The 25,229-nt window shown below is 43.1% G+C and overlaps 1 protein-coding gene across 3 annotated transcripts; it reads right to left on the reverse strand.

The window, feature by feature from the left end:
* Positions 1-3,033: 3,033 nt before the first annotated feature.
* Positions 3,034-24,111, reverse strand: MCM3 (minichromosome maintenance complex component 3). Of its 3 annotated transcripts, none has more exons than XM_003923113.4 (17): positions 23,912-24,111; positions 22,575-22,687; positions 21,948-22,156; positions 21,339-21,469; positions 18,339-18,577; positions 17,724-17,832; positions 16,501-16,654; positions 16,029-16,160; positions 15,232-15,440; positions 12,728-12,902; positions 12,220-12,346; positions 11,155-11,305; positions 8,315-8,455; positions 7,249-7,352; positions 6,310-6,395; positions 5,460-5,529; positions 3,034-3,799 (listed from the first exon to the last, which is right to left on the reverse strand). In XM_003923113.4, the coding sequence occupies exons 1-17, from the start codon at positions 23,987-23,989 to the stop codon at positions 3,601-3,603; spliced, it is 2,427 nt and encodes an 808-aa protein (XP_003923162.1). In that variant the 5' UTR covers positions 23,990-24,111; the 3' UTR covers positions 3,034-3,600. The 3 variants fall into 3 exon arrangements, with proteins under 3 accessions (XP_003923162.1, XP_039323372.1, XP_003923163.1); XM_039467438.2 differs by having other exon boundaries at positions 23,983-24,081; XM_003923114.4 differs by lacking the exon at positions 22,575-22,687.
* Positions 24,112-25,229: the final 1,118 nt, after the last annotated feature.

The raw sequence follows: 25,229 nt of genomic DNA on the forward strand, positions 1-25,229 counted from the left end.
TCTTGAGGAGTGGGGAAGGGAAAGAGCTTGCACAGAGCTGTTGTTAGAGCTGAGCACCTCAGGCAGCCAGCACACAGGTGACTCTCGCGCTTGCCATATTCCACTGTCCAAACCCTCTGGGCAGAGCTTGCCTCACATGCTCAGAATCATTGGGACAACTGGTATAGTTTGAAATCTCCTCAGCAGACATGAGAGAGGGAGGGCTGGCAGAGTCACGGGATTCTGTGAGCCTTTCTGCTCTTTATCTTCCTCGATGTCTTCCTACCTACCACCCTGCCCTGTTGTGAGGTAACACTGTCCTCAGGAGAAAACTGAAGAATGCATTGCCACAGCTAGCACTGAGGGTCCTCCCCAGGGGAAGTGCTTGCATCAGAGCCACACTGACTGGAACTGGGAACCATCAGGGAGTGGAAAGGCAGGGAAGGGATCAAAGTTCAGGAATACAGCCAGGGTGAAATAATTGTAAATGGTTTTGATGAAAGGATCATGTTTCATAAACATTTATCAAAATGTATCCCTTTGTTTTAAAAGGCTCTGGAACTTGCAGTAATAAAACCACCCCCATGAAGTAATAATATGCCAGGCAGAACCTGCCATCTGCTTTCCCAGTTATGTCTCACAAGCATCCTACAAGCCAGGAATCATCCCCATTTTACAGCTGAAATAAAGAGCAGTGCAAAACTTACCTGAAGTTATTTGGTAAACGGCAGAAAAGAGATTCAATCTCAGCAATCCTTACCAAACTGTCCTTTTTGAAAACCTTGAAATCCTTTCATTTTGCCACTTCATTTATCCAGGAGAGTTAAGGAATAAGGTACCATTTTTCAAGGTACCACTTACTTCTCTAAGCCCCTCCAAATTATTTTAACTACAGTATTTCTGATGACAAGTCTGTTAAATGTAAACCGACTTCCCTTTTGGAATGAGGCATATAGATAACTTAGTGATTTTTCTCTGGTGAATCTGGGTCACCACTGCAATCTCTGCAGGGTGGCAACAGCGATACCCTCGGGGGTAACTGGCCTCAAGACACGTCAGTCCACCTAAGCATCCTCTTTCAGGTCCCCACAGCCCACATCAGGTTCTGCATTGGACCACCTGTCAATGAGCAAGAACCTCTCCTGGCAAGGTTTGCCAGCTCTTCTGTTCTCGTAAGCTGGGAACTACACATGCAAGTTTCTTAAAACTCAGTGTAAAGGTTGAGTCATGCTATTTTAATACGGTATCTATTGTGGCTGCTATATACAGTCTTCTACCTTCTATTATTTTGGCTAGCTTAAGAGGGATGAAATGGTCAGGAAAGCAAACCTGTTATTACAGCTATTATCGAAATGGTAGGTGTACATATACTCCAACTGGGTGCCTCAGTTTCCTCAGGGCAAAGGATAGACTAAGAGTCCCATTTACAAAATGTTTGCCCTTCTAAAACAAATCAGTTGAGGAAACTCCCTAAAAACTCCTAGAGCTATTCCTCATAGCTGTATGGACGGCCTGACATCCTCATCGTCCTCCCTGGATTCCTATAGCTCTTACTATGTGTACCCTCACTTGGTATATAATCATAGATTTTTTTTGTTTGTTTTTTTTATAGAGACAGGGTCTCGCTATGTTGCCCAGGCTGGCCTTAAATTCCTGGACTCAAGCAATCAGCCTGCCTCGGCCTTCCAAAGTGCTGAGATTACAGGCATAAGCCACTGTGCCCAGCTGTATACTTTATATTTTTAAATTTTCACCAACATATTGACTTATCACCAGCCCACAGGCCTCAGAGCATACTTTTGCACCACAGGCCCAGAGCACACTTTTACACCCACTGCTGTACCTAACACAACTTCTGACTCATTGCCAATGCTCAGTGAATGGTGAATTCCTCCTTCTGGTACCACTGCACTCTCCTTTGAAACTGTGCTCTCTAGACCACTTCCAATAGGACTTGGATCTCACATCTATGAGGAAAAAAGAATCACAGATAAAACAGAATTCCCCAACAATTTTGCATTTCCTTTAAGAAAAAAATCCCTTTGTCATAATGAACCAAACAGTATCTCCTGCTTTGTGGTAAAGGATCACCCCTCAGCAAAAAGGGAGAAGAAAGTACCTCAGCAATCTTATAGCCAAGAACTGGCACAACTTCAGAGCCACATGTGCCACCAGAAAGCAGCTTCCAGTCCATGTGACCCAGGCCCCCCCCAAAAGCTACATAAGTCTCTTTTTAAGTAACTTCAAAAATTTTTTCAGAAACTACTCAAACCATACAATGGTAGGAAAGAAGTCCTGCCCTGCCCCATCACAAGCTTCTGTGCAAACAGGATAACCAACCCCAAAGAGTGGACACCCAGATAGTTTCAATTACATCCTGTAGGCTGTGCACAGTGGCTCACGCCTGTAATCTCACGCTTTAGGAGGCAGAGACAGGAGAATCACTTGAGTCCAGGAGTTTGAGGCCTGCCTGGGCAACAGAGACTTCATCTCTACTAGCTGGGCATGATGGTGCGTGCTTATGGTCCCAGCTACTCAGGAGGCTGAGGTCAGAGGATCCCTTGAGCCCAGGAGGTTGAGGCTGCCGTAGGCTATGATTGTACCACTGCACTGTAGCCTGGGCACAAAGCGAGACCCTGTCTCAAAACAAAAAACAAAAAACAAAAAACAAAAATAATGGATCCTGTAACAAGATCTCATTATAGGCAAGAACTCCCAGGATTCTGAGGTATCTGACATTATCAGGTATTTTATCTTTTGAAGGGTAAGTTTAGATTCAGGCAAAAAGTGCCAGGCAGAGGGGCGATTCTTCTCCTGGACTTTTACTCACTGGCCTCCCATGGCGGTTTGGTCTGCACTATCAATTTTGACTGATAAATGCTGGGCTGCTGAGGAAAAGTACCTCCAGAGAAGACAGAACCCCCAGAGTGATCACAGCAGGCTGCTGCCACCTTGTGGTAGTTTGCTGCAAATGTGGGAGCAGCAAACCCTGCTGGGTTGCTCTCAAGGAAAACAAAACTCAATGTATAAAAAACAGACTCTTGAGACCATGTGTACAAAATGGCTACGTTTATTCAACATCCTGGATATTCATCCAGATATGGGGTTTGTTTTGTGGTAAAATATTCACCTCAACTGGTGCTACTGCAAAGAAAACTTTCTTGACCTGCATGACTTGCCTCAGAGCCTCTCTCCACCAGTTAGAACCACCCGAGCCTAGTATAGACCAAAGTGCTCTGGAGGAAAGAAGAATATAACAGCCAACAGAAAAGCGTCGTGCCCCCAAAAGTACTCAGAAGTCAAGTTACTTACAGAAAATAACAGCTGGGTTTGTGTGGGACTGGAGAGCAGGGCGTATGAGCCAGAGCGTCTGCAATGAAGATGCCACAGTCCTAGCCCTTTCCCACTGTCTCCTCTTTGCTCACCCCATGGCAGCTTTCCCGACCCTTTCCCAAAGGGTCTACCGAGTCCTGACTCAGCTTCATCACCAACATTCCTCGCCTTCAGTTCAATACAACACTGTTAGTCAGGGGAGTAGAGGCAAAGACTTGGGTTGCGTAGAGGGTGGGAAACATGGAAGAATCCCTCTTGGCACAACCCAAGTTCAGCGACGAGGCCTCCTCAGATGAGGAAGACAATGCCCTCAGACACCATGACCTGATTATCATCCTGCATCTTGCTCAGAGCAGCCTGGATCTCGACGGAAGAGAAGGGCTCTTCGCTGTCCCGGTTGATGGATTCTATGAGGTGATTCATACCGACTGACTGGGCATGAGCTTCCCGGAACACATCCAAGAGAGCCACCTTGAATGCCTTCAACCTGCCCCAGACAGAAGAAAGGGGAAAGAGGAGTAAACAAACCCAAATGCTCTTAGGAAAGAGCTATGCTAGGAAAGTCCATAGTATTAATACAGAAGAGGTGTCCCCTCAATATTCTTTCTCACACACAATGTGCCTCTGATGGCAGTGCTACCCTTGAGGAGCCCCCTTTAAAACTAAACTCTCGTACTAGTGTGTGGGAAACTGGCATTCCGATTCACTGTAAAATAGTAACCTGGTCAGCATCAATGGGGAACCATTTAGCAGCACTTAACTAAAAGCCATAAAAGCATATATCCTTTGGCCCAAGGAGCCCATTTCTAGGAACTCACCTTATAGCTGTACTTGCATGAGTGCATACTGATAAATTTAATACTGTTTTACTGTAAACAGGGAACAACCCAAATGTCTATCATTAAAGAATTTCAGTAAATTTTTATACATCCATACCATGGAAATCCGGCAGTCATTAAAAAGAATGAGATCGAACAAGCCCAGTGGCTTATGCCTAAAATCCCAGCCCTTTGGGGGGGCCCAGGTAGGAGGATTGCTTGAGGCCAGGAGTCCAAGACCAGCCTGCACCACATGGCAAGACCCCCTCTCTACAAAAACCAAAAAATAAACACAACACTCCAGGCTGGGCAACAAAGTGAAACCCTGTCTCAAAAAAAAAAAAAAAAAAAAAAGTGAGATCTATATGAGCTAATTCAAGAAGCATCTTAAGATACAGTTCAATGGTTGTCTCTGGGGTATAGAGTTACAATTGATTTTAATTTTTTTTCTTTTTTTTTTTGAGACGGAGTTTTCGCTCTTGTTACCCAGGCTGGAGTGCAATAGCGCGATCTCGGCTCACCGCAACCTCCGCCTCCTGGGTTCAGGCAATTCTCCTGCCCCAGCCTCCTGAGAAGCTGGGATTATAAGCACGTGCCACCATGCCCAGCTAATTTTTTGTATTTTTAGTAGAGACGGGGTTTCACCATGTTGACCAGGATGGTCTCGATCTCTCGACCTCGTGATCCACCCGCCTCGGCCTCCCAAAGTGCTGGGATTACAGGCTTGAGCCACCGCACCCGGCCTGATTTTAATTTTTTTTTCTAAACACTTTTCAAATTTTCTTCAGTAAACACTTGTGTTATGTGTTTAAGATATAAAAAGAAAAAAGGGTAAAACTTGGCTATGGAGTTTCTTTGGTTTAAAATTTTTTAAACTTATTTTAAAATTTATAGACAAAAATGTTTTCTAAAACCCTGGTGGTAAAAATTCATTTCAAAAACAAATGGCCAAAATGTATCTATCCCACCAAGAAGAATCTGAGGCTACAATAAGACATAAGTTTTGTCCTTGCTGTAAAATGCTTCTTCCTGACCCCACAAGGACATAATTCAAATTCTCAGAGAGAGAGAATTTTTAATAAAGCAAATGGTAAAATTTAAACAACTGAGGGTTCTGGGAAAAGGACATCCAGAAATTCTTCATGCTTTTCTCGTAACTTTTCAGTTAAGTTTGAAATTAAGTAAGAATATAAAATGTTAAAAGCTGCAGGCCTCTAGTTTTGAGTTTTATCCATAACCAGCAGTTTCCCACTCTCTCCAAGGGAACAAAGTCCCTTCCTCAGAGATACACAGAATTCTTGAAGGGGCAGGAGTAACTTCTCTACTCACCTGGTTTCACTCAACTCCACTTTCTGGGATTCCTTGGTCTCCTGCGAGTCGGCCGTCTTTGGAGTGTGTACTTCAGAGCGTTGATGGTTGTAGAGTTGGGGAAGACAGCAAGGTGAAGCAGTTTTTACAAACACTAGAGAAAGCATCTCCACTCCCCATCCCTCACTGAGCCTGCTGAACACTCCTAGTTCCTAAGGTTCTTATGGGGCCAGGCAGAACAATTAGGATAAAGGGAAATCTTCACTGGATGATGAAGGAATTGAGTCAGGCAGGAGACCCTCAACGTATATATTATCTGTGATGCTTATACCAGGTGTCACAAAACAGCACAGTTCATCAAGAAGCTGTACACGGCCGGGCACGGTGGCTCAAGCCTGTAATCCCAGCACTTTGGGAGGCCGAGGCAGGTGGATCACAAGGTCAAGAGATCGAGACCATCCTGGTCAACATGGTGAAACCCCGTCTCTACTAAAAATACAAAAAATTAGCTGGGCATGGTGGCGCGTGCCTATAATCCCAGCTACTCAGGAGGCTGAGGCAGGAGAATTGCCTGAACTCAGGAGGTGGAGGTGGAGGTGAGCCGAGATCGCACCATTGCACTCCAGCCTGGGTAACAAGAGTGAAACTCCGTCTCAAAAAAAAAAAAAAAAAAAAAAAAGAAGCTGTACACAATAGAGCAAAGGTTTTCCAAAGTTTTTACTGTGGGTTTCCCCTGAAGCCCTTGGACACAGGATCCAAGCAGGGAGCCAAACAAATAAGAGTCCACAAGAAAATAAAGTGCACAGAGCAACTGGAAAAGTCCAGGAGGCACAGGAAGAACCTCTTTCATCAGTAAACGGTGCTCACTCACCTTGAGGCATCTCCTCCTCTGTATCACTGAAGTCATAGGGGTCATATGAATCCCCATCTTTGGCATCTGGCTGGCTAGTCTTCCTTCTAAAACACACACAGCAGATTAAGAGAGAGAAAGAGTTTGGAGACAGAATGGCGAGGGAGCCCCATCTTGTCCTCTAACCATGGAGAAAAGGACTCAGAACCACCTAAGTCAAAGTGAAGCACTAGGCTTAGACCTTTGCGAACTGCTGCGTGTTCTAAACAAGACCAAATCCCCAGACTAGTAGATAAACAGGCACTGCTTCCCAATGCTCTTTTTCCACATGACTCACCCTTATAAATGCAATCATAGCTATGGAGCTTTTTCCTTACAATTCTGAAGTATATATTCAAAACCCTCAGTGGTTGCGTTGCTGCTTCTACTGTTTAGCATTTCTTTAGCAGTAGAGGAGTCAAAAGCACAAGAGAAGCGCTTGCTCGCTCCCTCCTTTACCCCAGTTATCTTCATCCTCAAACCCTGTAGGTCTAGGCACGTCCTCCATGAACAACCTGGCATCAATAAGGAGTACTTCCTCCAGCCTCTATTCCTCTCCCCAGCCCCCACCGGAACTTTTTTTTTTTTTTTTTAAGATGGGGTCTCTGTCGACCAGGCTGGAGTGCAGTGGCATGATCCCAGTTTACTGTAACGTCTGCCTCCTAGGCTCAAGCGATCCTCCAACCCCAGCCTACTGAGCAGCAGGGACCACAGGTGTGCACCACCACGCCCAGCTAATTTTTGTATTTTTTGTAGGGACAGAGTTTTGCCATAATTCCCAGGCTGGTCTCAAACTCCTGGACTCAAGTGACCCACCTGCCTCGGCCTCCCAAAGTGCTCGGATTATTAGAGGCAGGAGCCACTGCGTCTGGCCACCAACTGGAACTTTTTAATCTCATTGGCTTTGCTCACTGGCTTTACCTCTTCCTCTTCTGCTCCCGGTCCTCTTGGCTTTTCTCCTCTTCATCTTCTGTCTCTGATTCGTCCTCACTTCGCTTCTTACGTTTCTTCTCTCTCTCCAGAACCTAGGACCAAGGCAAGTGTGGGTGAGCTAGAGGGGTCACTGACGCAGGGAGGCTGCATCGAGAACTCTCAGTCCCTTCTGCACCATCAGCAGGAATGACTTCCATGTTTCCAATGGTTCACCTAGCTCTTCTTGATCCTAAGTCCCAGGACCAGGGGCATAAGGAGAGACTGATAACCATCTTTTTTAAATGCTGGGAAGTATGTTAAATGCTGTTTATGTAGTAGGTACTCAATAAATGTTTACTGAATAAAGAATCGAATGTCTGGCCCATAATGGTTAAGTGGAAAACAATCCATTTCCTTATAAATCAGGTGTCTAATTGAAATCCAAGACAACCTTTAACCTAGCAAAAAGCGAGGAAGAGCCTATCAGACCCACAACTCAACCTCAAAAGGCTAAAATTCACCAGAGTAGGTCAGGAGTCAGCAACTAGAAAAGGGAATCTAGGCTTTGAGGTTTAATATCTAAAATGACAGAGACGCAATGTCACAAACAAAAACGGAAAAAGGATAAGAGGTAAGTTTGAGAGTTTAACTTTTAACATGAGTTTCTGAGGTGTCAATGGAACATTTGAAGAGACTACCAAGGGGAAATGTACAGAGGGATGAGGAAGACTACTGAGGTAGCTCCTTTGAAAACATCTACTTTTTTAAAATGCAAAGGAAGTAGGGGTAGACAGAGAAGTAGCTGACTGAAAGTACAGGACATCAACTAAACCAGAATCTCTAGGACCGCTGGAATCAGCATTTTAAAGCTTTCCTCTGATTCTCAGGTGCAGTCAGCGTTGAGAATCACTGAGTGCTCCAGAGGAAAGAGTGAGGCAGACTGAACATTGGAAGACAAATACTGCTTTCTGTTGACAATCCAAATGTAGCTGTTAGCCACAGAAGGCTGGGAAGCCCATGCAACTGTGATTTATTTTCAGAAAAGCCTCTCATACCGAGGCATCGGAATCCTTACCTTCTTGAAGTAAGCATACTGGACCAACTCCACAGCTTCCTCTGCATCCTGCAGGTCCACAGTCTTGCTCATGCGGGCCTTTGCATGGGCTGTGGCAAGTCGAATCAGAGTTTCTAGTGTTCGGGCTGTAACTGGAGATGTCTAGGGAAGAAAAGAGAAGATTGCGTATCCTGAATCCTTTAGGCACACCCATCAATCCTACTGCATAGAAAGGGAAATGACACTACCAGAAAAGTAGGAGGCCCAAGCAGAGAATTCAGAGCTCTGTTCTCTATAGATGCCATGTAAAATTCAGAAAGATGATAAAACATGATCAAGGAAATATACCCAAGAGTGCTGCAGGAAAGAGGAGCAAGTGAACAGGGAAGAAAATGAGGCATCTTACGACTGAAAAGATAAAAGGCTACAGCGTAGAAAGGAGAAGGGAGAAAAATAATCAGTTTCTGCAGGCCTGCAATGCAGCAGGAAGTTTGCCTTTATATACATTCTGTCATTTTACCCTCTTTATAACTTGAGGAAGTTTTATACATTAAGGAAATGGGACTCAAAGACCTTCAAGTCGATTTTCCAAAGTCACACTAAAGGAGGGATAAGGAAAGAAGTAATCTGAGGACAAATATGTAACAATTGAGTAAACTCAGTCCAGAGGAGGAAAATTCGGCCACATTTCTAACAAACGGTTTTCACAGGAACCGGTGAATACCAAACCAAGATGCTTTTACCTTTTAAAATGCTATTGTCTGAATGGCATCCTTGACCTAATCAGTCAGAATGAATTGGAAATGAATGAATCAGAAACCTCGGTGTTTACGACTAGACGTGTATAAGTTTCAGGTGATTCTGATGTGTCCAGTCCTCTCATGTGTGGATAAGGAAGCTGACCTGAGGGGGTGAAAGGATTTGTCTACAGTCCAAAAGCTAACTACAGAGGTGGGATCAGACACGAAACTACTTCCTTCCGGCACACCTCCCCAGTCTCCCATTATATGACCCACCACTGACATATCCTGGTCACTTCTTGTTTCAAGTTTCCTAAATTACCATGTATATCCACAATGACATTCAAAAATAAATGCATTCACATTTAAATTCATTCATCAAATCCTGGAAGTCATATACTCCATTACAAGTACTAATTCTTGAACCACCTAAAATGCTGCTGAAATCCTAGCCTACACTAGCAGACCTAGAGAATCCAAATTGAGAGCCTTACAGACCCTACACTAAGACCACAACTAAAATAGTATATGATGCTCAGTTCTAGGTTTAATGAGAGGGCCTGTGACACACCAGAAGTTCGCGTGTGGAAAGGAACAGTTAAAAAGAAAGTAACCTGTTTAATGAGGAAGATAGGTGACACACAACCTCTAAAAAACAAGACTAACACCCATAGGTAAAAATCGTGGGGTTTAAGCTTAATAAATATTCTAAAATTTCAAAACAATAATGTTCAGAGCATGCTATCACTGGGGATACCAAAAATCCCAGCCGGGTGCAATGGCTCACACCTGTATTCCCAGCACTTTGGAGGTCAAGGCAGGCGGATCACGAGGTCAGGAGATCAAGACCAGAGATCGAGACCAGCCTGGCCAACATGGTGAAACCCCATCTCTACTAAAAATACAAAATTAGCCGGAAATGGTGGTGCATGCCTGTAGTCCCAGCTACCCGGAAGGCTGAAGCAGACTAGCTGGAACCCAGAAGGTGGAAGTTGCAGTGACCCAAGATCATGCCACACTGCACTCCAGCCTAGTGGCAGGGTGAGAAAGTCCCAGCATTTGAGAAGATAGAGTGGGTGAGGTTGGAGTAGATAATCTGGGATCATGTCTAATCCAAGAGTCTACGTCTATGTCATGTAATAAGAGTTCTGGACTTGGATCTTTCTGCTGTAAAATTCTATGCGAACTACACAGCCCCTAAAAGATTTAGACAAGTTTGGGCCAGGCGCAGCGGCTCATGCCTGTAATCTCAGCACTTTGGGAGGCTGAGGCGGTGGATCACCTGGAGTCGGGAGTTCGAGACCAGCCTAACCAACATGGAGAAATCCCACCTCTACTAAAAACACAAAATTAGCCAGGCATGTTGGTGTATGCCTGTAATCCCAACTACTCGGGAGGCTGAGGCAAGAGAATTGCTTGAACCCAGGAGGTGGAGGTTGCGGTGAGTCAAGATCACGCCATTGCACTACAGCCAGAGCAACAAAGACTGAAACACTGTCTCAAAAAGAAAGATTTAGACAAATTCAAGGACAGCTATGTTAGGTTACTAGAAATTGCTTTGAATAATCATCATGGTTGCCTAACTGCTAGTAATTTTTCAAAGTCCAGTCCAAATATCATACTCTTGATATTCATACCCCTAAGGGAAGCTAAAAGAAAAATTAAGTTTCTTCATCTATACTCCAATAGCCTCTCACACTGATTCCTTTCTAAGTACCACACTGGGGTATATATTTATAAATATGTATGGATGTCTTTCTATCTACCTTTGTGCTTCTCCCTCCTGGAGCTGAGCTCTTTGAGAAGAGTGCTTATTAATTTTACATTGCTTGTAAGAAGAGAGACTAGGTCAATTCCCAGAAGTCACTATGTTTGCTGAATGAATCACAGCTTCTGGAGGCCAATGTCATTCGAACTCATGAGATACATGTTATCTCTGGGGTCCTTATTTCATTTTCCTCTGTAAAAGGAACTGATTAAAATTGTGTAACAGGAAGCCCTTCAGACCAGGAAAAAAAAAGTCACTAAGTTAAAATGCTTTCAAAGCTCCCAGATGGCAGGGACTCCTGCCCCAGCCTTATACCTAAGGGACCCCAGGCCCATGCTTCCCTGGGCACTCACCCTGGCGGTGTCCGAGCTCATGCTATCCTGGCTGCGCAGGCGTGAATACTCTTCTGCAATGTAGGCGGCTGACTCCTGTGTCAGGACAGGCTTGATGATTTTGGCCACATGGATGTACTTCCTCATGAATGCTGCACTCACCATCTTCTCCCTGGAGCCACACACAGTGAATTCCATCTCCCTGCCGCACCTTACCACCTGCCTGGATTAGTGGCTTTGCCTCTCAGAAAACCCAGGGTCAAAACAGACAAAGCCTAGAACCCATTATCATAACTGTCATTTATATCGAACACATGCAACACTCTTTCACATATTTTTATTTTATTATTTTAGGTATTACTTGTGAGTTAGGTAGTTTAGGTAGAAAGTCTAGGTATTATTTGCTCTATTTTGTCGGTGGGAAAACTACGGCTCAGAGAAGCTAAAGTGGACTCAAATAAAGTTTTCTGACTCCAAATTCTACTTCTTAAACCAGGCATCCCCAAACTTTTTACACAGGGGGCCAGTTCACTGTCACTCAGACCGCTGGAGGGCCACCACATACTGTGCTCCTCTCACTGACCACCAATGAAATAGGTGCCCCTTCCTGAAGCGCGGCAGGGGGGAGGGGGTGCGTAGTTTGGGGACGCCTGTCTTAAACCAACAGCTTTGAAGATTATGCTATGCTTCTTACTGCATCACAGCCAATAACAGAGGTGTAAGACCCCACATTTCATGCTTTGAGCGCCTGATCACATGTCTCCTTCACCCAAGTCTACCTAAAAAGTCTCAAATGGTTGCTGTCTACTAACCCTTCATCACAAATGGCTACATGACATGTGCCATCTTTCATGTATAAGAAGACATCACACATCCATCTTCAGAATCACCCAAACATTTACAAGGCAACTGCCCAGGACAAAGGATATATTGTGGACCCAGAAAAGAAAATTAGTCCACATGGTTATGACTCCAGGCATGGCTTTGATCTGGGCACATAATACCTTAGCTAAGCTTAGATATACACATGTTCTAATATAACACAAATTGCAGGTACCCTGGAGGAAGAGTTAAGAGAATGCTCACTTTTTCTTCTTGGTCCCATGCAGAAGGTTGTCATGCTTCTCATAAATCTGGGTGTCCTGCTGATCCTCCTGGCTAAAGTTGGGATCATCTGTGGCCAGGATATCCACAGCACTACCCAAGGGCATAGCTGGTATACCCCAGTTAGGAGAAAGGAGAGTAATAAAGAGTTTAAACCAGGGAAAATTGCTTCTTCCATAGCACAAGAAGGGAAGACACCAAGATTCATAAAGAAAAGATCCAAAAAGAATCAGACACATGGAACCCACAAATAAAGATGGTGGAACTGCCTGGCCCACAGAGATGCTCAAAGTTATTCCCAGGCCCAGAAAACAACAAAAGACCCACCTTAGAAAAACCTCCAGTAAGCAAGAAGGAGAGGTAGCTAAGCAGTTGAGGGCTCTTCAACATCAACCTCAACACTAAAACACCTACCACCACCTGGGCTGAGTCCAAGAAAACTACCATGTGTTTTGCCCCTTTCCATTAGTTACTGTTACTATGGCCTCACCATCGCCATCCTGCTCCCCAGGTGCTCTGTAACGGTGCATCCGAAGGACATGGTCTGATATCTCCCGATCCTGCTCAGGATCCATCTGATCCAGCATGATGAAGAGCAAGTCAAATCGAGACAGCAGTGAGTCCTGTAGTCCAATGTTCTCCATTGGAGTCTTATACTGGTCATACTGGGGAATGCGAGAACAACAGAAGTGAACATGACATCAACAGGAAGAAAGAATAAGGCTGCAGCGATTCTGGGAGTGGGAATGGAAGGCTTGACCTCAAAGAGCAAAACACAAAAAGCAGTGAAATTTTAAAGCCATTGAACAAGGTAAATTATCTCTTCTACCTGCAACCCTTCTTTAACTGAGCTCCCTAGGAAGCCCCACTTCCTATACCATGGTAACCTCTAACAGGCTGAGTGTAGGTCTCAAAACCAGGACCCTCCTTCCCAAGGCTTATTCTGCTCTTCTCATTCCCAAGGCAGGATTGACTCTGAAAGATGATCCCTTTCCCTAAAGACAGGGCAAGCTGGTTAGGCTAGAAGCACTTAGAACTTTTTGGAGTCCCTTACTCAGAAGATATGGGTAAAACCTCAACTAAAATGGCCAATGATCTAGAAATCATAACATCTTAGGAACTGGTCAGGCACAGCCACTCACAACTGTTATCCCAGCACTTTGGAAGGCTGAGGCAGGTAGATTCTTTGAGCCTAAGAGCTTGAGACCAGCCTGGGCAACATGGCAAAACCCTGTCCCTACAAAAATTAAAAAAAAAAAAAAAAAAAATTGCCAGGCATGGTAGTGCACATCTGTAGTCCCAGCTACTGGGGAGGCTGAGGTGGAAGGATCACCTAAGCCCAGGGAGGTCAAGGGTACAGTAAGCCAGGATCACTCCACTGTACTCCAGCTTGGATGACAGGGTAAGATCATCTTTAAAAAAAAAAAAAAAAAAAAAAGAATGAATCAAGGGAGTTTTTCTTTAGGATTCAAGGACCTCAATACTCTCCTTTTAATTCTGGGCCTACTGGACTGATGCCTACCCATCCACATACACTTCACAGCCTTTAGGTAATAATGACTTTGACCATGTTCACATTTCAGGTCCTGCCATTTTTCTTATACTGCCCAATCATTCTTCAGAATGACATAAACATACATTATCATTTATTTTATTTTATTTTATTTTATTTTATTTTATTTTCAAAGATGAGGTCTCACCATGTTGCCCAGGTTGGTCTCAAACTCCTGGGCTCAAGTGATCCCCCCACCTTGGCCCCTCAAAATGCTAGGATTACAAGCATGAGACACTGCACCCAGCCCTATCATTAATTTTAAAACTAATGGTTTTCAACCTTGTCTACACATACATAACCAACCTGCAGAGCTTCTCTAAACCATGGCTACCAAGAGCCTCAACTCAGAGATTTCAATTCAGAAACTCTGAATTGGGGACTACACATCTGTATATATAAAAAACACCTTGCAACAAGATGTTCCCATACACTCAGGGATTATAAACTGCCAGGACACAGCATGAGCTCTGGGCTCAAATCCTGGCTCTGCCATTTTCAGGTTTGTGGCTCCTAAGCAAGTTATATAATCTTTTGTACCTCTATTTTCTCATCTGTAAATAAAAGATAACTACACATTGTGAAGTAGTTACTGAGAGGATAAAAGGAGTTGGTAAATATAAAGCATTTATGAGCATTTACTAATGGATGTATTACTATGGTACAATCTTTAGAGGGTAATTTTGCAATCTCTACCAGAAGAAAAATGCATATAACTCTTCATCCAGTAATTTCATTGCTATTTACACTATAGATATATTCCCAAATCTACAACAAAACACACACAAAAGGATGGTCACTACAGCTTCATTCATAATAGGAAGAAAAAAAGGAAACCAGTAAATACCCATCAAATGGAGACTAGTTAAATAAATCCTATGATGGAATACTAGAAATCTATTTCTTTACAAGGAAAACTCAGCAAACCCCAAGCACAGACAAATATAAAAAGACTGTATCTAGGCACATCATGGTCTTTATAAAAATAAAGATAAAGAGATCATTCTTAACAAGGAACGAGTATACTTGTTGGTATATGCTTAAATTTTTATTTCCTGAAACATTTCAAAGCTGTTATCTCTTGGCAAAGTGAGAGGGGAGAGAAGTGAGTCTTTTCATTTTCATACTGTATCTCTGTTCTGTTTAGAAATTCTCCTGCCACATGCATGCAGTCTTTTTATTTAATGGACTGTTAAATACATTAAATGGACTGTTTAACTGTATTGTTAAGAAGTTACTTTAAAATAAGGAACTTTCCAGGGGATTCTGCTGTGCAGGATTGAATGAGGAACACTGCTCTAAACAAAGGATGGTAACAAGAAAATAACCTTACTTTAGTCTTTAGCCTACTATTCCCCTGGGTCATCTAGAATACACTTCTCAGCCCAGTTAGCAAAACCAGATGAAGGTGAGGACAGTGACTGGGGCCTGATTCTACTTACTCTGCCGTAGACAGGGTTGGCAGCTGCCAAAACACTGCAGCGGGCATTCAGCCGAGCATGGATGCCAGCCTTGGCGATGGTCACTCGACCCTGCTCCATCACTTCATGGATGGCTGTGCGATCCATGTCAGACATTTTGTCAAATTCATCAATGCAAACCACGCCTCGGTCAGCCAGGACCATGGCCCCCGCTTCCAGACGGCGCTCCCCTGGGAAGTGAGAAGGTAAACATATGTGTCACAGTCTAGGTTATAGGGGCCAGAAGCAAGGGATCTGAATCTCCTTCCTAGGAATCTCTCACTTTACACATAAGAATACAGCAAAGGTGTCTTGGCTCCAAGGAACTTAGAGGAAACCCTGGTGGGTCACCTTTTCAGCTAAAACCTAAATATTAGTATCTTTCTGTCCCACTTTGACCCCTAAGTAACTAAATTATCACAAATTTCCTTTACAGATTCTCTCATCGGCATCATCCTCAAGTAATATCCCAACTAGACCTCTGCTCTCTCTTCATTGGTCTCCAAATCCCTTCCTCTAGTTTATAAAATAGTAGAATCTTCATTTTTATTTCCTTTCTAATGTGCTAAGCTTTTCTGCTTTCAAATAAAAAACATTACTGTAAATAAATGAACACCGAAGACTTGAATAATTTACCCACCATTGCTGAATACTCAGTCCTCTACAATCATGCCCCAAATAACCTCTCGAATATATCTTCAGAACACAGGCCAGGGCACACAATGGATCTACGCTCAGTTTCTTTGCTGGGCCTTTGCCAAGGACCCTTACACCCTTACCTGTTTCCTGGTCTGTGGTGACAGCAGCCGTCAGACCCACTCCAGAGGAGCCCCGGCCAGTGGTGGGGATAGCCCGGGGTGCAGTGCAAAGCACGTACCGCAGAAGCTGAGACTTCGCAACCGATGGGTCTCCTGTAGGGTGAGGGCAGTGATGACTCTCTAGGAAACTGCCCAGCAACCCCAGCAAGTTCTGCCTTTCTAGCACAGCTCTCGACACAACAGTCATACAGTAACTGACTTTCAAAATTATTTCCTTCGCTTTTCCCTTTACCACTCACGGAAGAATATATTTTATATACTATAAGTCAGGAATTCCAGACACAATTAAAAAAAAAAAGATTCATTTTAGCCTTTTGTCCTTAGATAGGACTGAAACACTGCCAAGTACAGAATATGCAATCTTATCTATTACAGGTCCCTACAAAAGAACTCCAAAAGAACAAGAGCCTAAAGCAAATCCCCAACATCATACCTATTAGAAGAATATTGATGTCCCCACGGATGTGGCTCCCATTTTCTAGGTCTCGTTCCACCCCTCCCAAGAGCAAGCAGAGGATTGCTTTCTTGACATAGTCATGCCCATGGATACTAGGGGCCAGTGACCTGGCCAGCTGGTCAAAGATATCCTGCAGGAGAGATAACCAATGGCAAGTCTAGTGAAATTCAATGGGACTTTGTGGAGTTCCACTTTATATATTTTGGCCTATAGAAAATACTTGAAGAAGCCGGGCGCCGTGGCTCAAGCCTGTAATCCCAGCACTTTGGGAGGCCGAGGTGGGTGGATCACAAGGTTGAGAGATCAAGACCAACCTGGTCAACATGGTGAAACCCCGTCTCTACTAAAAATACAAAAAATTAGCTGGGCATGGTGGCGCGTGCCTATAATCCCAGCTACTCAGGAGGCTGAGGCAGGAGAATTGCCTGAACCCAGGAGGCGGAGGTTGCGGTGAGCCAAGATCGCGCCATTGCACTCCAGCCTGGGTACCAAGAGTGAAACTCCGTCTCAAAAAAAAAAAAAAAAAAAAAAGAAAGAAAATACTTGAAGAAATATATAAACATGTACATTGTTCCTAATTGCAAAAGCTTCTTCTCTAAGACAAATCACATTATCAGGCCATTATCAGAGTAGGCACAGAGGCAGCCTGGATTCTGAAACCTGTTTAGAGGTTTAATCTTCAACGGAAAAAAAGTAGCCCCAGGTTCAAAACATTTTAGGTTTAATAAGAATATGTACTATGCTTGAGCAGTAACCTTTATCATCACACATCCATATATGTAGTTCAATTCTAAATGTGGATATGCATCCTATCTTTAAAAAGAAAAACAAGTTGGAGAACTAAAACAAAGAAAAAACGCTTAATTTTAGTAATGCATCACTAATGTCTTCAGTAATAAATATACTTACTAGTACACTGATAAGTTAACTCCCATTCTAATATATGTATTAGGCTCATTTAGCAGCCCAACAGGTAGCAGGTATTAAAATTGTTTAATAACAAAGAATTATTAAAGAACAAACAGCAAAAACACCTTTTCACTTATTGATTGAGACAAAAATAAAAGAAGCTAACACCAAATACTTTAGAGAAAAAAACTTCAACCCTTCCTTCTGATCTAGTACAAAAACTGCTATGCAACAAAACACAACTCTTAGAAATTCATTCCCACCCTCAAATATCTAAAGAATGCCCAGACCTTGGATCGGGTTTTACTGAACTTCTTGATCTTGGCTATGTCCTCAGCAGAGAAAGAAGGCTGAGCATCCTTGCTCATCTGCTTCACATTACAGGCAATCAGGACAGTCCTGGGACAAAGAGAATAAAGAGAACGCCTGTTATATTTAATTCCTAACATCAGTAGCTAGTACCCTCAGCAAGAGTAAGCCTTTTTAGGCTACCAAACTAGACCAGCAGATCAGAGTTGGTGGAGGCGGGGTAACTGTTGTCAATTAAACAACTGGTTCTGTCTGTGACCCAAATATGCTGATCATGCCCCACCTCTGAAATTGACCCACAGAGCTTCAGACAGAACTGTGTATGGGGATGAAGTGTAATTACATGAGAAACTCCCAGGAAAGCCATGAGGCTATAATTGTTGTCACAAATAAGTCTCATTTTTGGCATATGACAATAAGTATCATTAGCTTTATCTGACAGAAAAGAGATACTGAAGGCATCCTGTCTCCCAGGCAGAGAGAGTACTCCACCTATCAGATACAACTCTCTGGAATACAGCAAACTGGAGAAAGGATATTACCAGAAATGGAAGCTGTCAACAGCATTCCATACACTTTAAGGCAGACCTTTTTACCTGAAGGTCCCAGAGGTGTAGCCTCCCTTCTTGCCAGGAAGGCAACGGTAGGTTCCCACCACCTGAACTCGGTCACCAGGCTTCACTTTATCCACCAAGTCATCATCCAGAATGACATCCACAGAGCGGGGGAGCTGGCCGGCTGGGGCCTTCTCTGGCATCTCCTGGATGGTGATGGTCTGGTGATCCTTGTAAACAGACAGGCCATATTCCGTCTCAAGGGGATTGTTCTCCTCATCCTAGAAAAAGACACACAGAGAGGTAGAGTGATCTCAGTCCTGTCTTAAAAATGCCACACTGATGTGTCATGGGAAATAAGATGACTTCACAAAATTTTATCATTCAGGAACAAAAAAAGCCAAGTACCTTCTCTAGCTTTTTCTGTTCCTGTTTTAGTAACAAATTATCGAATGGAAGGGGCAACCCCTAGTCTGAATGGACTAGGTTATATTAACATCTAAATTAAGATTCTTACTTCCCCTCTAAAGCTGAATATATGCTTATATTCTGAAGCAGTTTTTCCACTCCTAGGTAATACCCAACAGAAACAATCACCCAAAGTCATGCATTATAATGCTTGTAGCAGCATTATGCCTAATAGTCAAATATTTTAAAATATAAAAATGCCATCAATAGTATAATGGTTAAATAAGCACGGTATATTTGTATAAATGAATACTATACAGCAATAAAAATGTATGAAACGTGGATAAATCTCATAAACACAATGTTAAGCAAAAGAAGCCCAACACAAGAGTATTTAAATAAAACAGAAAAACAGGCAAAAGTAATCTATGCTGTTAAGACATCAGAATAGCGGTTACCCTTGTGTAACATGAGCTCTCAAGAGGGACTTCTGAGTGCTAATGTTTCATCTCCTCATTTGAATGCTGGTTACACAGATACTCAGCTTCTAAAACGTCATCAAACCATACTTATGTGAGCTTTCCTGTATGTTTATTAAAGTTTTACTTCCTTGACATTTGAATTTTCTAAACACACAGTTGTCACTTACTGAGTGCTTGCTATGTGCCAGGCACTGTGCTACTACTTCACAAAATTATCTCAGGTAACTATCACAACTTTATAAAGAAGGTATTTTTCACACATCATGGACAAGGAAACCAGGATACTAGAGAGATGAAATAAGTTCCCCCAGGTAACAGTTAAGTAGCAGAGTCTGGACTAGACACAAATGTTAACTGCAAAGCCCACGTTCTTAAGCACCAGCCTAAACAACCTCCAAAAGATCTGATCCAATATATTTCACTTTTTGAACAAAGAAGCTTGGCCAAAGTAATCAACAGAGGAGTACTCCCCAAGTACTTCCTGAAGAGGAAATTCTGGAAAAGTAGAGACCTTAGTGTCCAAAGAAAACAGAATGACTTAGAAAACACAACTGGCAGGCCAGGTGCAGTGGATCATGCCCGTAATCCCAGCACTTTGGGAGGCCAAGGGTGGGCGCACCTGAGGTCAGGAGTTCGAGACCAGCCTGGCCAACATAGCCAACATGGTGAAACCCCCATCTCTACTAAAAGTATAAAAATTAGCCAGCCAGGGTGGCAGGCACCTGCAATCCCAGCTACTCAGGAAGCTGAGGTGGAAGAATCGCTTGAACCCAGGAAGTGGAGGTTGCAATGAGCTAAGATCAGGCCACTGCACTCTAGCCTGAGCAACAAGAGCTAGACTCCATCTCAAAAAAAAAAAAAAAAAAAATACTAGAGACACAGGTCCTAGTCCTTAAGGCCATCACTAACTGGGACCATAAGCGAATCATTTAACTTCCATGATCTCAGCATTTCATCTGGAGGTAGACTCAATGATGCTAAAGTATGTTTCAAGTTATAATTCTAAGATACCCATTCTTGTTTTTGTTTATATGTTTCATTTCTCCACCACTTTGAAGACTGATGATGAGGACTGGTCTAATCTATATCCTTGTCCTCCACAGGGCTTGACAGTGCTTTGAATACAGTGTTCTCAACTAAAATTTGATGAGGGAAGGACAGGAACTCCCCTCTGATAAAATGATTTCACATATCAAGTAATCAGTATAAATTATCTTTCATCTCCTGAGGAAAGCCTTGCATTGTCCTCCATCCAAATCAATCTGAACACTAAGAATAAAGAAAGCATTTTCCTATGCCAGCCTTCTCCCAAACCCACAACAAAATATTTGTAAAGATTACCTAACAGTCTAGCATTATTTTTCTACTTTTTAAAAAGCAGATCATAAATTATATAACTTTGTTAAAACATCTATGTAGATGACTACTCCATAATTTTCTAAAGTGAACAAGTGTTTTCTTAAAAAATAAGAAGAGCTGTGGCTGGACATGATGGTTCATGTCTATAATCTTAATACTTTGGAAGATGCAAGCAGGAAGAATACTTGAGGCCAGGACTTCAAGCCTAGCCTGGGCAACATAGTGAGATCCCATATCTATAAAAAGTGAAAAAAAATTAGCGTGGTGCATGCCCACAATCCCAGGTACTCAGGAGGCTAAGGTGGGAGGATTCCTTGAGTCCAGGAGTTTGAGGCTGCAGTGACCTACAATCATACCACTGCACTCCAGCCTGAGAGACAGAGATCCTATCTCTAAAAAAAAAAATAAGAATTAGGAAGCCAGGTGTCGTAGCACATACCTGTAATCCCAACTACTCAGGAAGATCACTTGAGCCTAGGAGTTTGAGAATTTAGTGCAGCATGATTACACCTGTGAATAGCCACTGCACCCCAGCCTAGGCAACATAAGAGGACCTCATCTCTAAAAATAAACAAGTAAGAATTGTGAGATTTTCATATTACCTCATCTCTAAAAATAAACAAGTAAGAATTGTGAGATTTTCATATTAAACTGTGGCCTGCAATCAATCTTTCCTATGGATTAGTCCTTATTTTTCACCCTTTATAGAAAAAAGACTTCAGATATTACACATTTCCTCGCCTTTGGAATCTTTGACTCCAACCCCCAAGAAGGCTCAATGTATCCCCCCTACCTTGGTGGGATAGACAGAGCTGGAGGGAAAGGCCACCAGGGTGGTGAGATCAGAATAACGTCGCTCTATGGTCTTCTTAGTAGCAGGACAGTAGTGGACACTGCGGACAACTTTGGGACGAACTAAAGAACCTAGGAATGAAAAATGTGCATAAAGTCACCCAACTAGACAATGATTCAGGTGGGACCCAAACCTATGCAAACCTATGATGACTCCAAACACTGTGTTCTTTTGACCAGGTTAACCTATTTCAATATTACCTTTTATTCACTTTTTTATTTATACATAGACCACCACCATATCCATGTAAAATTTTAAGCACTACCAATCCCAACTAAAAGGTGGAGTTAGGGGTTGAAACGAGAGATTGCCACAAACCAAGACTCCTCCAGCATTCAGCAGAATTCATCGTTCTACTAACTCAAGTGATTACTCAAGATTCCCCTAATCATTGTGCACTGAGCCTCTCGAAGTTTTACCACATAATTCCAATGCTCCACTTCTTTGAAGTCACAAGCTACCCACATCTACCTTGCCCTTCCTGTTTTCCCCATCTCCTTAAGTCTATTCTACCTTCATTTCCTTAGTGGCCCCCTTTAATCCACTTACATTTAGTGACAATGCCCTCCACACAGACCACACAGCTGAGGAAGCAAGAAGTAAGAGTCCGCGGGGAGACGTGCTTGGAGCCAAAGCTGCCTTCCAATCCTATGTAGAACTCCTCATACTGCTTCGCATAGGTAGCATCGATGGAAGCCACAAAATCCTTTAAGGCCCGCTGGAAGGCAACCAGCTCCTCAAAGGCATTGTTCAGGAGCCTGTACATGGACAAGAGAAAGAACAATTAGGCAGACAGGGCAGAACTACCAAAAAAAAAGAGCGTTCTCAAAACAGCAAATATTCTTGGATCATTAAGAACAATGAGAAAATCCAGCTGCTGCTTTCTCCTGCCATCCTGTAAGACTCAGCAGAATACCAGAACTAAGGACCAATTTTAATTCAACTTATCAAATACACAAAAATTATATTCAGCTAAACATTGGAAGGAGGGCACTTGGGAGGAAAATGCCAACCACCTACTTTTTGGAAGAAAAAAAAACAGGTGCAGGTGAGCTATGAAGGCTTCTAGATCAATCCTGTTTCATACAAGTCCTCTCCTGGGAAGGCTGTTCCAATCTGGCCATGAGGGAAGGGAGCCATTCTCACTGAGGACCAGTATATCCCCTTGCCACTCACCGGTTAGCCCTCTTCTCGTTTTTCCTGCGCAGGTCATTCACATTGACAATCAGCCGGTATTGGTTGTCACTGATCAGCTCCCGAACTTTGCTCTGATAAATTCCCTGGTCTTCCTGCAAAACAGCCACCACATATCACAATAGCCACAAATTCAAAAACAAAATGTTTCTAACAGAAATAGTTCTCACAGCCAGATAACTACGTTAATCACTGCAGCAGAGCTGAATCCCAAGTATGTGCTCATCAGTTTCCCCTTCATTCACTATTTTCAGATTTGAAATACACCCTAAGAGGTGTAAGAATTATAATGACTTCCTCAAGGTCCATGCTGTTATTCTTATCCTCATGGACAACTTTTCTGCATGCTCTCATTTCTGTCTTTAGTGAAGAATTAAAATGAGCTCATGAAAAGTCTAAAAGGACAACAAATGCAAACTTTGTTAAAATATAAGTAAACGTAAAAGGTAACAATGTGAATAGATGGATATGTTAATTTGCTTCACCGTATATACACTGTCCATAGCATACACTGACATACATTTCACCATGTATATCAATATATACTACATATCAATGTATACTACATATTTTTATATGTAGTATACAAATTTAAGTGTATATAATTTGTACATTTTGTAATAATGTGACTCAATATTCACATTAAAATGGCTTTTCATTTAAGAATTATGTACAGAAGTAACATTTTTCCCAATCATTTCTCTAATAAGGCAAGGGTTCTCCTAAAATAAAGAATCTCAGCTATTTGGTTTTATCATCAACCCTTCAAGATGGTTTTTCAACATTCTATGGCTTTAAGTCTTGGGTTGCACATAAAACACTTTTATGTGCATACAAAACACTTACTTATCTGCATCTTAGTTGGTACTGAAAAACAGTGCTGCCGAATTAGAAAGTCTTTTCCTCCAGGTAAAAAGTCAGTCCCTAACATTTGAGCACTCTGCAACGCGGCTGATCACTATAGCCCTGGGGCATTCCCTAGCCCACAATCTCCCCAAATCAAGAGAGAACTGGGCGTGAAGTGCAAAAGGCAGAGGTGGGGTTTGCCATTCTGCTTGCACTTAATGGGAACCTGCCGCCTTTCGCGCGCCCGGAACACCGCTTGTACTCAGGACAAAGTTAAAGGATCGCTTCCTAAGAGTTCGCTTATGGAACACAAACTAGCGTCCAGCGCGAGAACTACAAGATTGGGGCGGGAGGCTCGGGCCGGCAGGCTCCGAGAAAGCAGACGGTCTGGAAGTCTGGCGGGTCTGGCCGGGCCGCGTCCGCGTCCGCAGGGACTCCGAGCGCTAGAGCCCGCGCGCCGGCGCCTCCCTCACCTCATCATCCAGGAAGTCCAGGTAATCTCTCTGGGCCTCCCGCAGCTCCACATCGTCCAACACTACGGTACCTGCCATGCCCGCCGCCGAAGAACTACCTTCGCCAAAGCAGCGCGGAGGCTCCCAGGATCACTCCAACGCCGCGCGAAACTTCCGAACTTTTCCCGCCACCAAAGATTACCTCAAGGAAGAGGCGGGGACCCTGGGAGCATATAAACATTATGATTGGCTGAATTCTCTGACGCCGGAATAGCAACTGTCCAATCAAAAGCTTATTCTTCTCCGGGTTTCCGCTGGGCGCCTCGCGGTGGCGGGAAACGTACCATCCGGGATTCTCGGTTCCTCCCCTCCCACCGCCTCCTCACTGACTGGCAAACTAACCAATAGGGCCGAGAGGAGGTTCACAGAGGCTGGTCATTGGGTAGCTGGAGGGAACAGCCTGGAGAAAAAGAAAGCTCTGCGTTCTAGGAGCGTTCGTCCTCTTTCCTGGCTATTTTGCAGGGTTTTTTCAAGCTGCAGAACTTTTGACCCAATGCAGTGACCAAATTCTGGCTAGCGGTGGGACTTTCCTTGAAAGTAGACTAAACGTCAGAGGAGGGTGGTTTATAACGCAGGGAAATGAAAACATTAAAAAAAAATCATTTTTAAGATAGATCCAAATCAGAACTACCCTCAAGTAGCATCCTAATGGAAAAGTGGATTTTGAAAATCTGTAGGATAGAATATAGAACTGTAGCATCTTAGGGAAAGATTATTTAGTTTACCTATTTGCTGTATGATGACCGTTGCCTGAAGAACCCCATAAAGACATCAGGCCGCGGAGGAGGATGAAGTGAACAAAAAATTCGGTCTTTTCCCCGCCCCTTAGAGACCGCAGCGTGTGTTACACAAATTCTAGAAACCGTTACTACTCCATCTTACTTAGTAACGGGTAAATTAAAGACTTTCTGGTCTTATAAAAAGATCACAGGATCCTTTTAAGTAACTCAGCTTACTGAATGATCAACACAAAGGGGGAAAATAGTGTTTCATGCCGCCTTTGATTAAAAATCAATGGTTAAATGGTTGTAATCATCAAAAGATCATTGCCTGTCCAAATTTGTATGTTTGTTTTTAGTCCGTCGTGGTTGGGTTTTTATTATTTTTTAGTTTTATTTTGAGGTATAATGTATAAACAGCAAAATGCACGAATCTTCAGCTCAATGAATTTTTACCTGTGTTTACACCCATGTAACCACTGCACACGGTAAAGAGCATGCCCATTGCCCCAGCATGTGTTTTTAATTTTACTGAACAAGAAGCTAAAATACCAGATTGC

Source organism: Saimiri boliviensis, chromosome 4 (assembly GCF_048565385.1).
Source record: "Saimiri boliviensis isolate mSaiBol1 chromosome 4, mSaiBol1.pri, whole genome shotgun sequence".
Classification (NCBI taxonomy): Eukaryota; Metazoa; Chordata; class Mammalia; order Primates; family Cebidae; genus Saimiri; species Saimiri boliviensis.

Excerpts from the sequence above, each read along its gene's own strand:
- MCM3 (XM_003923113.4), bottom strand. The coding sequence starts at position 23,989 with ATGGCAGGTACCGTAGTGTTGGACGATGTGGAGCTGCGGGAGGCCCAG. Across the intron at positions 22,157-22,574 it reads AACGAGAAGAGGGCTAACCG|GCTCCTGAACAATGCCTTTG; the intron begins GTGAGTGGCAAG and ends GTCCATGTACAG. Across the intron at positions 16,655-17,723 it reads TCAGTAAAACCCGATCCAAG|GATATCTTTGACCAGCTGGC; the intron begins GTCTGGGCATTC and ends TCTCTCCTGCAG.